The sequence below is a fragment of the Rhea americana genome, unplaced genomic scaffold, assembly GCF_003343005.1.
Source record: "Rhea americana isolate MKP2758 unplaced genomic scaffold, rheAme1 scaffold_190, whole genome shotgun sequence".
NCBI lineage: Eukaryota > Metazoa > Chordata > Aves > Rheiformes > Rheidae > Rhea > Rhea americana.
In genome coordinates, this window is record NW_028186039.1 from 559,495 (window position 1) to 572,082 (window position 12,588).

The 12,588-nt window shown below is 47.7% G+C and overlaps 1 protein-coding gene across 1 annotated transcript; it reads left to right on the forward strand.

Moving 5' to 3' along the window:
* Window positions 1-388: 388 nt before the first annotated feature.
* RAB5IF (RAB5 interacting factor) lies at window positions 389-7,537 on the forward strand. The gene is made up of 4 exons (XM_085302609.1): window positions 389-622; window positions 2,125-2,228; window positions 4,910-5,039; window positions 5,724-7,537. The coding sequence occupies exons 1-4, from the start codon at window positions 467-469 to the stop codon at window positions 5,763-5,765; spliced, it is 432 nt and encodes a 143-aa protein (XP_085158735.1). The 5' UTR covers window positions 389-466; the 3' UTR covers window positions 5,766-7,537.
* Window positions 7,538-12,588: the final 5,051 nt, after the last annotated feature.

Genomic DNA, 12,588 nt, shown 5'->3' on the forward strand with positions numbered 1-12,588 from the left:
ATGGGGGGCCATGCTGGATGGCAGTGTGGGGCGGAGCTATGGGTGCCGTGAGGGCCGGGCAGGACAGCGGTGTGGGGCAGGGCTGTAGGGGCCATCGGGGGCCACGCAGGACGGCTGAGTGGGGCGGAGCCGTGGGGGTCGTGCAGGACAGCGGTGTGGGGCGGGGTAGCGGGGCCCGTGGGGGCCGTGCAGGACGGCGGCGTGGGGCGGAGCCATACGGGCCGTGGGGGCCGTGCAGGACGGTGGTGTGGGGCGGGGCCGTGGGGGCCGTGCCCCGAGCCCCAGGGCGCAGCGCGTTTCAGACTGGTCCCGCTCGCTGGCCGTAGCCGGGGGCGGAGGGGCTGCAGTCACGTGAGAAGCGAAGAGCCGCCACCACTGGCGGAGCGCGGGCGCCTGCGGATGACGCGCTGGAGCGGGCGCGGCCTGGCCCGTGTCGGCGGCGCGGCGCGGCGCGGCGCGCGGGAGGATGAGCGGCGCGCGGCGCAGGGAGGAGCCCCCGCCGCACGCGCAGCAGCAGCAGCTCCAGCACCAGCACCAGCACGCGGTGGCCAACGGCGGCGCGGCGCTGCGCGGCTCCGTGTGGAGCAAGGCGCTGCGCAGCGACTCGGCCTGGCAGGACAAGGTGTGCGCGGCGGCGGCGTCTGGGGGCGGGGCGGGAGGGTGGTGTGAGCGGGCGCCGGGGGCCCGGGCTGGTGCGTGCGAGCTGCGGGCGCCCTCTGCCTTCGCGTCCTGCGCTCTTGGCCCGCCTCCCGCGGCGGGCGGCGCTGGGCTGGCCCGCCTCGGGGGCGCCGGGGGAGGCTGCTCGCCCCCGGCTTGGAGCGTGGTTGCTGCTGCTGGGCCGCGACAGGGGGAACTGCAGGCCGCCTGCCCAGTGCCTCGCGTGACCCGCGGCCCCGTGCCTCTGGCTGGGCTGTCTTCAGGCTACCGGTGAAGTTAAGGTGCCGTTGGGCTGACTCAGAGACTAACCTAAAAGGTGAAGAAAACTGCATTGTAGGAGTAAGGAGCTGCCAGCCGAGCAAAACTGTGGAGGCCCACGTTAGATCTGGAAGAAAAATGTGGAACAAGAACAAGCTTGTGAGAGTTTGTCTGTTACAATGTCGCGGCTTCTTTACATTCCTGAAACCCCCCAAAACAGGGCAGTTGTTCAGCTGTCTGTGGTGTGCTTTACTGCCTACTTAGTAGTCCAGCTTGTGTGCAGAAAAAGATTTGATTCCCCTGTAGCTCCTCAGATTCTACAAAAATCCGTATATGTGCTGAACTTGTATGTTTTGACAGTGTTTCTAAATGTTTGCAACAACAGCAAATCTTCTAAGTATGGTCAAGTGTTTGTCTTCCATAGACTTTCCAGGGGGAATGTGCAAGTCCAAGTATGTATGTGCTAAGATGACTGATTGAACACTTTTCTGCTGCTGTTCACAGAGCTTGCAGGAATACCGCATACTTTAATAATTCATACCTCTTGAACAAACCTGGCAGGAATTGGATGAAGCATTCAAAGTTATGGTGGGAGAGCCGGGGTAGGGAGCAGCGTATGATGGGCTGTGCCATACCTGGGAAATCCTGCCTTTAGGGATGTTTGAGAAAGGATAGGAGCAAAAATGAATTTTACTTAAAGCACGAGTCAGCATGATCCAGCTGCAATACTTGCAGTTGCATCGGCTCCGTGGGAGAACAGGAATGACCACTGTACTGTTGCTATGAAAGAAGATGCAGTTGTAGTAAGCATGAGACAGTTTGCAGTTGGTATGAGCACTGGCTACTGGCAGCACTCACTTTTGCGTAGAAGAGTGCCAAGGGTGGCTATGAAAGTCTTAAAAGTTTAAAGAACATAGTTTATGTTTTGTTCCACTGAGTTTTTATGGAATTGAGTCTTTATTCATCAAAGGGACTAGATACTTTTTTTTTTCTGCCATTAGCCAGTCAAGGGACAAAGTTGGGTATTTAATTTGAAAGCAGAAATGTCCAAGGTACATGATGTCATAAGCTGCTTTTGTCTACTCGGCATACAATAACTTAAAAAAAATATGTTCAGAGTGTTATTTTTTCATTTATTAATTGTGTGATGCTTTTTAAAAAAGAAAATGCAGTAAACGCCAAAATGTTTTCTGTGCTTTGTCTCCCCAGGATGAGTTTTTAGATGTGATCTACTGGTTCCGGCAGATCATTGCAGTTATTTTGGGAATCATCTGGGGAGTAGTTCCACTGAAGGGATTCGTGGGAATAGCAATGTAAGATTTATTTCCTTTTCTGTTTCATGTGTTTTCCCACATTTATTTTTCTTGTCCGTTTTAAAGTCACATTATAAACAGTGGACTGGCCAAATGCAATGTCTTTCTGCTGTGCTTTTCAAATTCAGCATTGCATTCCCAGGCTGTTACTTGTCATGAACTGTCCTTCATACAAATCGGCCTCTTTCTACTTCATTGAGCTGACTAATGCTTTTATTGTTATTATCTTTATTAAAAGGAAAAGTGATGGAGAAAGGAATAAAAGGTTTGACTGATTGTGAAGTAGGCTGTTCATGACCCCATGAATAGGGTCTATGAGTATGGTGCCTGGGTGGGGCACCCTTCTTGGATATAGGGACACACACAGGGAAGGGTGACATAGTTCTTATGTTTGGGTCAGGAGCCCTCCTTGGAGAGGGGATTCTGTGAGTAGACAAGAGAGAGCAGCTTGTCTTTGAAAAAGAAAAGCTTTCTTCAAGACACTAAAGAGGGTAAGTAAAAACGGGCAAAGTGGCACTATTGGCAGTGCTTCTGCAGTTCTGCCAGCTTGCTGAAGTTACTGTTCTTTCAAGCCATGATGTTGGGGGGAGGGAAGGCAAGGCCCAGAAGGATGCATATGCATCTACCTCTCAGATCCCCACAAAATCATGGGGTTCACATCACCTCCCACCAAGTGTCTGAAAGCTTCAGTGAGCATTCTGAATGAGGGAATGATAGCTTGTGTGCGGCAGGGGCCAAACCTGTAGGCCTGCAGAGGGACAGCAGAGATGGGGCTCATGGGAAAGCATGGCTCTTCCCTCTGATCTTTGGTGGTGGGAAGATGCTGTGTATGCTCTGGGGAGTCCCTGGTTGCAGATGTCTTTGCCTAGTCAAGATCTCCATACCAACAGTTCACAATCTTAGTGTCATGTGTCATCTGTGCCTTGGTTTGTTTGGATCTCTCAAACTTACAGTCAACATACTGTGCAAATCAAACATTACTTAATGAACTCATTAGATAGGCTAAGCTATAGGAAAGGGACTTCTAATTCATTAATTCACTAAACTGCTAATATATGCAATTATAAGCAAAATAGTTACTTAGCCAATGATGAAAGTGTTCATCCTTCCTCCTCTGTCACCATATGAGTGTTCCCTAAGGGTGTTCCTTCCACAGGAAGCATGAGATTCTCAGCAGACTGGCTGCCAGTGGATCTGGTTGCGTAGGTGAGCTGATATATTTGTACCTTCCAGCTTGGAGGTTTGGTCTATATAGGTCCTATTGCTCATTTCAGTTCCTAGGCCAGAACTTGCTTATTCTAAGACTTTCAGTCTTCTCAGGAACTAGCACAGTTGCTTGCAAAACTGCAAGGTTAGCAGACCCCATTCTTTTCTGTCTTCAAGTATCTAGTGTATGTGTTGCTCTCACTTTAGCCTAGTGGTGCTATTCTCAGCACATGTCAGGCCTTAGCATGAGCTGTGTGGTAGGCTCAGAGCTTGACTAGAAGTTGAGTGAGCAGCCAGACTTAGAGAAAATGAACTTGTCATCTTCTCCCCTCTCCTAAATCCTAACTGTGACAAGAAAGTGGAGGGAGTAGCAATGAATGTCTCTAAGAAAAAAAAATAAGTTTGAGACTTGTGGGAATGGAGATCTAAACACATCACCCTTCACCAGGAACTGAATAGCTATGTGCAAACAGTTAAATCTAAAATGCTCTCAGTAGTAGATGTGGAATAATTGAGAAGCATTGTTCTTAGTCATCCATTAATTCACAAGGCACCTTTGGACACATGAATCAACTCCTGTGCTGAATGTTAATAGGAAATAAAACTGATTTGGTGTGCAGCAGAAAGGCAAAATCTTCTAAAACTGTATGTGGTTTGTTTCTTTGACTGTGCTAAGCATTCAAACTGCTGTTTGTGACTTGCTGCCGATCACTGAGCTTACGTATATGGAAGTCTTTTCCAGCATCACCCTTMTTGCACAGACTTCTTGCTGGGAAACATACTCTTCATGTTGCAGGCTGTCTTAGTCCTAAGTTGGGGTTGGGAGAAAGGCTAGACCAGCCTGAGAACAGAAAGGAGATCATGTATATCCTTTGTTGGCACAGACTACAGAGCACAGCAACTTGCCTAAGTTGAACCCCGTGCTGTGGCTTTGAGAAGTTCTATGAAGTCTTCTCTGGCTCTCGTCTCTGGTCACTACACTTGTTTATGGGACACTAATACAGGGGGTCTTAACACTGAGCATAATGTCTTCCCTTTTAGCAGCCTCAAAATCAAGTAACATGTGCAAGCAATTTGGATTCTGTGTTGGAGCGGAACAAGTGCTACTGATCTGCAGTAGAATAAAACTTGCAGGGCCCCTTTCCAGGTGATATGAATGATCCTGATACTGCATCAGCCTTGCAACTGTAGATATCTTTCCAGCTTTTGACTAGTTGTTGTTAAGCTTTAATAGGAGTAGGCTGTGCCTGAGGAAGGTGAATTTCACCTCAACCTGGTAATGATATGCCAAGCTGACTTGGAGGTGCTCTTTTAAGGAAATTACTGAGGAACCTGGAGAATGTTGCAGAAATACTGTTCCTTTCTGTTTCCACTCTGCTGAGGAGAAAATGTTTCATGGCTATGATACTGTGTGGGAGATTAGATGCCTGCACTCTCATTGTGGGAGTTACAGTTCCTAATCTCTTTTTTTCCAGATTCTGCCTGATCAATGCTGGTGTTCTTTACCTCTACTTCAGTAGCTTCCAGCAGATAGATGAGGAGGAGTATGGTGGAACATGGGAGTTGACAAAAGAAGGATTCATGACATCATTTGCACTCTTTTTGGTAATGCCTCTTGTTCTCTTTAAGTTGATTTGTGAATTGGATTAGTATACTTTCTGCAGTAAAAATTCTGGGAAGAAAAGCAAGTAGTCCAGCACATAGATGAAGAGATATGTTAACATAATCTGATAAATGGGACTGATTAGCAATGAGAGGCCTTCAGTCTGATGGCTACTGGCTGTGAAGTAATACAGTCTTAATGGCTGGCATCTCCCTGTAGGAAAGGAGGTAGGAACAGGCAGATATACTTCTGCATCCACTGCTTAACATCTGTACCCTCCTGTTCTCTGTCACGGATGCATTGCTCCCCAGCTCTAGTGGAGCTTCATCCAGAGCTGTTTATAACCAAATTGAGTTCACGTTTGAGTGTCCTTACGTTTCCTCCCTTACTCACCTTCCCTCCCCCAAGCCTCTGAATACACTCATGACTTGATTTGGTGAGTCCTCTAAAGCAATATAGATACTTTGACAGAATTTTAGTGTAGAGATGTTAGTCACCCTGCAAGCCAAGCAAGTTGAGTGCCACAGGCTGTGGTGCATGGTGATCCTAACATCTCTGTGAGACGGTCTCAAAGCTGGAATTCAGTCTTCAGTCCTCTCTTGAGAGCTAGGTGTGAGGTTTATTTTCAGTGCTTGAAGCCTCTCTAGAGGTACCAGAATAACCTCAGCTTCCTTTCCTCTCCACAGGTTGTTTGGATAATCTTTTATACTGCCATCCACTATGATTGACACAGTCTGCAGCCCTTGCCTGTTAAATCAGTCTTCAGTAAATCAAGAAGGTTTTAATAAATCATAGTCTCTAGTGAACTGGTAGGAAGGTGGGGGGAGTCAAATCAACTCCCTTCTGTACCGATGGTCTGATTAGCCTGGAAGAACCCCTACTGTTCTGCTGGAGAAGCCAGTCCATCTCAGTTTTATATACCTGTTATTCATTGGAACTTTTAAAAAAGCCATTGAAATTTTCAAAAGTGGTTCAAGACTGTTCAACTTTCAAACTCTTCCTGTGACTGTAGCCAGTAACTGTGTCAAACTTCTGTAAGCTGAAGGTTGAATCTGATAATTTAATGTGTGTATGCCTTCTGTTTGAGATCTGTCATTAAATCCTGACTTGTCTTCCATTGTTGTCCTTCAGACAAACAGTTTTTAAAAAAGCAGCTGTAAAGTACTTGGGAGGAAGGCACTGCAGCATTCAGGATATGAGTTCAGTGGCTTTCCTCAATATATTTTTGAAGTGATCAGGTCTGATTTGATTAAACAGACTATGCTGTCACCATTTCTAATAGTTTTTCCTGTTTTACTTGCAAATTGCTTTCTCACCAGAATTTTCAAATGGTCTTTGCTGAAGACGGTTTTTAAGCAACTTTGCTGGAAAGAGTGATTAATTGGTTAATGAACGTTTAACTTGAGATCAGTATTCAGGAGACTTAAACTTCACTGCGTTCTGCTAGCCTGACTGTTAACTCAGTTGCTGGAGCTTACCCCAGAGTTCAGTAGTCCTAAGGGACAGTCATTCTGGAGATATCCTTCTAAAGATTAAGGATTTAAATTCTAAAGTAATTTTTTGAAGATGTCGAATTCAATGGGATTCAGATGCTCTTTGTTGATAAATGCAGAAGACCAAAATGCAATTGAGGCAGCTAACATCTTAAACACAGAATTAAAAACTTGGAAATCAAGCATACTGAATAAAGTACAAGGCCTCAAACATCAGAGGTTTTCTTTGAGCTGATCACTAAATAGCTTAGTTCTTCCCTAGTGACACTTTGATGTTCCTTTTGGGTATCAGTCAGAAGGCCTTTCCTTTAAAATAGTTTTAAAGACATATCTTTCAGAAATTGTTACTGCGAAACACGCACAGTCCCATCTGCTTGTTGTCAGAGGACCTTGTAGTCTAGCTGCCAGGTAGTGCTTGCTTTTCTACAGCTTGTACACTCAAAAGAGTCCCTATCTAAAGTTGCCTTATAGAGAGGATTTGATAGTTTTAATATGCTCTTGCTAAAAGTCTACAATGCTTCCTTGCTGCTGGAAGTCTAACAGTCTGCTGCTTACATGTGAGTGTGCACAGCTGGAGATCTAAATCACTTGAAGTGCTGAGCTGAGGCTCCAGAATCACCCACCTATGCAGGCCTCCATCCTTATCAAGGGAGATTTTCTGTTCTGCATGGAAAAAACACAGCTGGCTATCTTAGGTCCTCAGTTTGCTGATGGAAGAGTGCAATAGCAGACAGCTTCTGCTACATGTGAGTTGCCAAATAAATTATCTCAAACTGAAGCAATCTATATTTGCTCCTCTGCAGCCCTAAACTTGCTCAACTTTTCAATTTGATCTTTTTCCTCTTCTGTCATCTGAAAGCATTAATTTTCCATGAGAATTACATAGCCTGCTATTTCTAGGTCACCCTTTGCTACTGGCATCAGTTGGCCTCTTTGCTGTTCCCAGTCATCAGTAAAATCATTGTATACTTGAAATACTCTAATAAACATCACCTGGATAACCACTATGCAGTTTCTCTATCTTCTGTTTTTCCTGTATCATCTGAAGTTTTGCAAAATGTTGACAGCGTGGGATTCCTTTAAGAGTTGGATTTTTTTTGTAAATGTCTCAGCCAGCAGCTCCTAGGGATTGTCAGGTCTCTTGTCATGCTGCAGGCTTCATTCCTACCCTTTCAGAAGGTGACAGAAGTGTTTTTAGTGGAAATAATAGCTAATGTTTAAATCCGTGTTTTGGTGATTAAGCAAGAATGCCAAGTGTTGTATCTGTGCAAGCTGTTCCTGCTCTTTCAGCACCTGCCCTGCTGAGTGACTGGCAACTGCTGCATTGCAGAGTTCCCAAGCCTGATCCAGAGCAGCACTTCAAGCACCATTGTAAAAGGTGCAAAGGGAAAGAAAGCAGAGCTGGTGAGAGTTGCTTGCCTGCCTTTTTGCTTTGCTCTTGGCTTGTCTGCAGTCCTACCAGTTGAGTTTCTTGTTTTTTGCAGTTCTCTACAGTTCTGAAGACTGGAAGCTAAGGCAGAACCTGTGTGATATCTCTGTTGAGAAGGACTGTGATGTGACAAGGAAGAGACGTTGTCTTCTCTCTAAGGCTCCTAGTAAAAAGTTGGTGACTGCAGCTGCTCAATTGCAAGCTTTTAGCCTATTAGGTTTCTGTTTCATGGAGTGTCTCAATGGCTAGAAGCAAGTTCCTCCAGTGCTGTGTCCCCAGGCACCTGCCCCTAAGAAACTGAGACTTACTTTAAGAAGCCCAAGGGTGGTCTTCAGCAGCCTGCAGAGTGGAGCTGAGCATCTTACAGGAATGAACACTTTTTGCAGAGACTTTAGAGATTGATGGGGGGATTGYCTAGGAGAAAGCATGAAGATGAATTCTAGGAGGAAAGAGAAGAGTAGCAGCTGACAAGTTTAGGGTTTGCAATGAGGGGGGGCAGTCAGTTAGTGCAGGACCTCTATGCTTAGTGATTTTGTTACTGATGTGATGGGCATGCTTGTTCTGCACGCTCTATCTGAATGGCAGGTAACAATCAATGGGTGGTGGGAGTCTGTGCCACTGTGGAGCAGAGACTCAGGGAGAGCAAGGCCTGTCCAGAGCTAGAGAACTGAGCTGTGCAACCAGGTAGTAAAAGATGTTGAGGTTGGGAGCACACCACTGAGGCTTTGGAGCCTCTGTCCACTCTGTGGAGGTGTCATCATCCCTGCTTGATTTCCAAGCTTGCAAAGGCTCAATCTCTCAACTTGCTGAGATTCATCTGTAGACAGGTGACAAAGCTAACTGGTTTTGGTACATAAGAAAACACAAGAGCAGTAGAGGCCAGAGATGGATTGGTCTGAGACAAGCAGGATCTAGAAAACTGAAGAAGTGGGAAGTAGAGCCATGCCTTCAAGCCCTGTTAAACCATGTTTGGATCAAACAGCTGGAGATGGTGTTTGCTGAGGTCTTTTGGGATAGCAATGTTCCTGACCGTGCTTTTCGGAGACTTTAATTTCAAGGATGTCTTTTAATGCAATCAAATGAATGGAGTAGGGTGCAGCACGCACAGAGCTCCTGGCTTTGGGGGAGACCCTGTGGTGGGGGAAGGGACCACCTGGAACTTTGGGATGGGTATATTGGAGAGACCTGAAAATAGAGCAGGCTGAAATTGGTTTGCAAAAGCTAAATTATCCTCCCACGAGTATTCAGTTACTGACTGGCAGTGCCCATCATGCCCTCAGGCTGCTGGACTGGATGAACAAAACTTTGCCACTGCCACAGCAAAGGTAGGTTTACATCTCTATTAAAAAGCACTGAGTTAATTAGCACTGTTTCTCACACAGTTCTAGTTTGGGAAGAGCAGAGAGCATTGACTGGCTCATTGGAGGATGAGAAAATAGGATGTATATGTCTTGTCGCTTCCAAACAGCCCAGCACCCAACATACTCTATTTCCAAAAGCAACAGATGTCCAGGATACATAGGGCAAAGAATGAATTTTTCAGATCTGGCATCCAAACAAACAAGTGGCATGTGCCAAGCTGAAGGGGAAGTAGTCCTTTTTTGTCACTGGTGGGGAGGGGAAGCAATTTCTTCAAACCCAAAGTATTTTATTCAACCCAGAATGAACCTCTTGCATCTTCCAGTCATTTTACTGGTATTTGTTGGAAGAAGTGTTGGGGAAAAGAATGGAAAATTGAAACATTTTGGCGTTTGTGATTTCAGAAATGTCAGTGCAAAGTAGTTAGCTAGTCCCCCCACAATATGTATTTCAATCAAAAGTCTTCACCAGATGTGAACAGGCAAAGACAATGTTCCAGCTCATTTACTGTGTGTCAAAACCCTGTCTGCCTGCTGTACTACTAGACTGGAAGCAGCAACTTTTGATTTCATTGAAAACCCAACATACAAAGGAGTCAGTGCTACCTAGTGGACAGTGCACTGGTCTCAAGGTTTGTGACTGCCCTTGGACTGTGGATGTTGAGCACGCACACAGGGCCCTGGAGTTGATGAGACTCAAAGCTCAGGTTTGACCCAGGCCTCCCTGGTCCTCTGGCCCCAGCCCAGGCTCTGTCTGCACCCACCTGGCTCCATATCGGCCAGCAGCCATGCAGCATGCCAGCCTCAGCCACTCCTGGCACACATGTTGGCAGTGGTAGAGCCCACAGTGGCTGAGTCTGCTCATGTCAGGGTTGAACCTAGCTGGTGTCACCCTGAAAACACCGCACTGAAACTTGTTCTGCTGCAGGAAGGAGCACTGTTTGGCTATCATCTCCCATGCAGCCCCTAGTAAGAGGTCTGTGTTTGAAGGACAAACCTGCGACAAGAGAGAACACACCAGGCAGTCCTGCAAAAATACCATGGTGCATTTCACACACAGCGTTTTGATTTGTGGGGTGGGTGGGAGAGCAGTTCCCTCACCAGAATAGCTAGGGTCAAGCCAAGGAGCAAGCAGAGAGAGTTGTCTACAAAATATGACCAGCTTTTTTTGCTATGAGGGATGGATCTGTCACTGACACTCTCCTGGCCTCTTCTCCAGTCAGGAGACCACTTCCTTGGGCTGTATGTGGAGAGACCAGCCCCTCTTGTCCCCAAGCTGTCCCTGAGCACTTAGCTCCACAGGCTGGCTCACTGGGGTGTTCATTCCCCTTACCACCATGGTCATGGGTCCTTGGTGAAACAACAGTGTGGACCTCACTAATGTGGCAAAAAGTATGTGTGGGTCCCTGGGAAAACTCTTGCAGCCTTTCTGGAGACAGGGCTAAAGAATCTCTGAGCCAGCTGTGCTAGAGGTTTGTGTCCTGGAAAGTAGAAGTGGAAGAGAGCTGGGGCTGAACTCCCTCCACATCCCCCACCTCCCAGCTGATCCCAGCATGTATAGTAGGGGGTGCCCAGGGACTTGGCCTTGCAGAGCTTTACCCTGCTGGAGCCCAAACGAGATTTATCCCTTTTCCCACTCACCCTGCTGTGCCTGATCTCCTCCGTGGACAATTCCCCAATTCTCACCAGCTCCTCTCCCAGGACCCCAGGTGCATAGCTGTCCTCCTCCAACACTCAGGGTATGGGGAAGCCCCCCCAGTCTGCTGTCAGTGCCACCTACCTCCATGAAAGGCTGGGAGGGAGGACAGGAAGCATGTACTCAGGGCAGACCTGTTTGTCCAGAGGAGAATAAGACCGGAATTGCAGGGCTCAGGTGTTCTTGGCATCCCTTTTTGTGTAGGTTCCTCTTGGACCTTTACATCACCACTTGATGACCAAGGACTACAGTGTAGTGCCCTGCAAGCACAGGCACTGCCCTGAGATAACACCTTTCCTTCTTACAGGTTACAAGATGAAGCAAGTGCCCAAGCAAGCACCTATGTCCTAGAGAGGTTAGCTACTCACCAACAGGAGCCGAGGTTGAGCAGAACCTACTGGCAAGGTGGGAAGGGAAGCAGCTCAGAGACAGCTATCTGTTGCCTGGATCCTCAGGGCAACTGCCCAGACTAGCACTGGGATGCTGCTGGACTGTCCCAGCAGCCAGGCTCAACTCTTTGCCATAGCACTCCCCTCTGCAGCCCCAGGGCAGTGCCCACGGTGAGGTCCGCTAGACTGTTTACCTGCAGAGCTCTCTGGGAGCAGCGCCTTGACCCCTTGGCATGTTCCTGGGGAGCTGATGTGCGAAGAAAGTGGATTAAGCTGTATATTACGCTCTTTCCCCCAACTCTCAAATGCAGAGACTGAATCTCCATTTGGCATTTGCAGCTCTATGACAAAGGTGCCTTACAGCATGGTGTACCCTTTTTCAAAGTGGGGTCCAGGCCACCCAGGACAGATGTCCCCCTGTATAATTACATTGCTTCAATCTCTCCCCCCTTATACTGGCCAGTAAATCCTCCAGCATCATGGGGCCATGAACACTCACAACCAGGCACAGTCCTCTTAGCACTAGTGAGAAAATTGGCTTGCTTTTCTGAGATATGAAACAGCCTTTTGCCTGCCTGGGAGAGGGTCTAGCCCATGGCTACATCAGTGGCTGGCAAGGTGGGCTGCAGTGTCTTCACGGCCATAGCCACAAACCTGCCCTGTCTCTCATCTGAAGGTCATATTCTCCTGGGGTATGTGTGGAAATTACTGCTGAGCCTTCCCTGGGCCTCTAGCATGCAAGCAGCAAGCAATTCTGCCGCAGAGTGATTCTGGGTGGTGAGATGTATGAGCCCTTGGGAGGACAGGAGCGGATGGAGCGGAGGAGACTTGGCAGGCCTTGGGTCCATCCACGTGGCAGCAGGCTCAGGACACAGAGGATCACTGGGCAGAGGGATGCCGAGAGCTTGTGCGCAGCGTGGCAGGGCCCATCAGGTGTCATTTGTTTATTTTCCTAGAAAAAAGCTAAAACATTCTTATTTTTGGGGGAGAGCGGCAATGTGTCCACTGCAGCTAAACTTTCCCAGCACCAGAAAGAGATCTGGGGTTGAAACCAGAGAGGTCAGGACAACTGGTGGTTGCTGGCCCGGGCCCTGCCCTGAGAGCTGGGATACACCTTCAAGCTCTTCCATGCGGAAGATCATGCTGCAAAGCAGAAAAGCCCCAGGAGGAGAGTGGCTCTGGGACA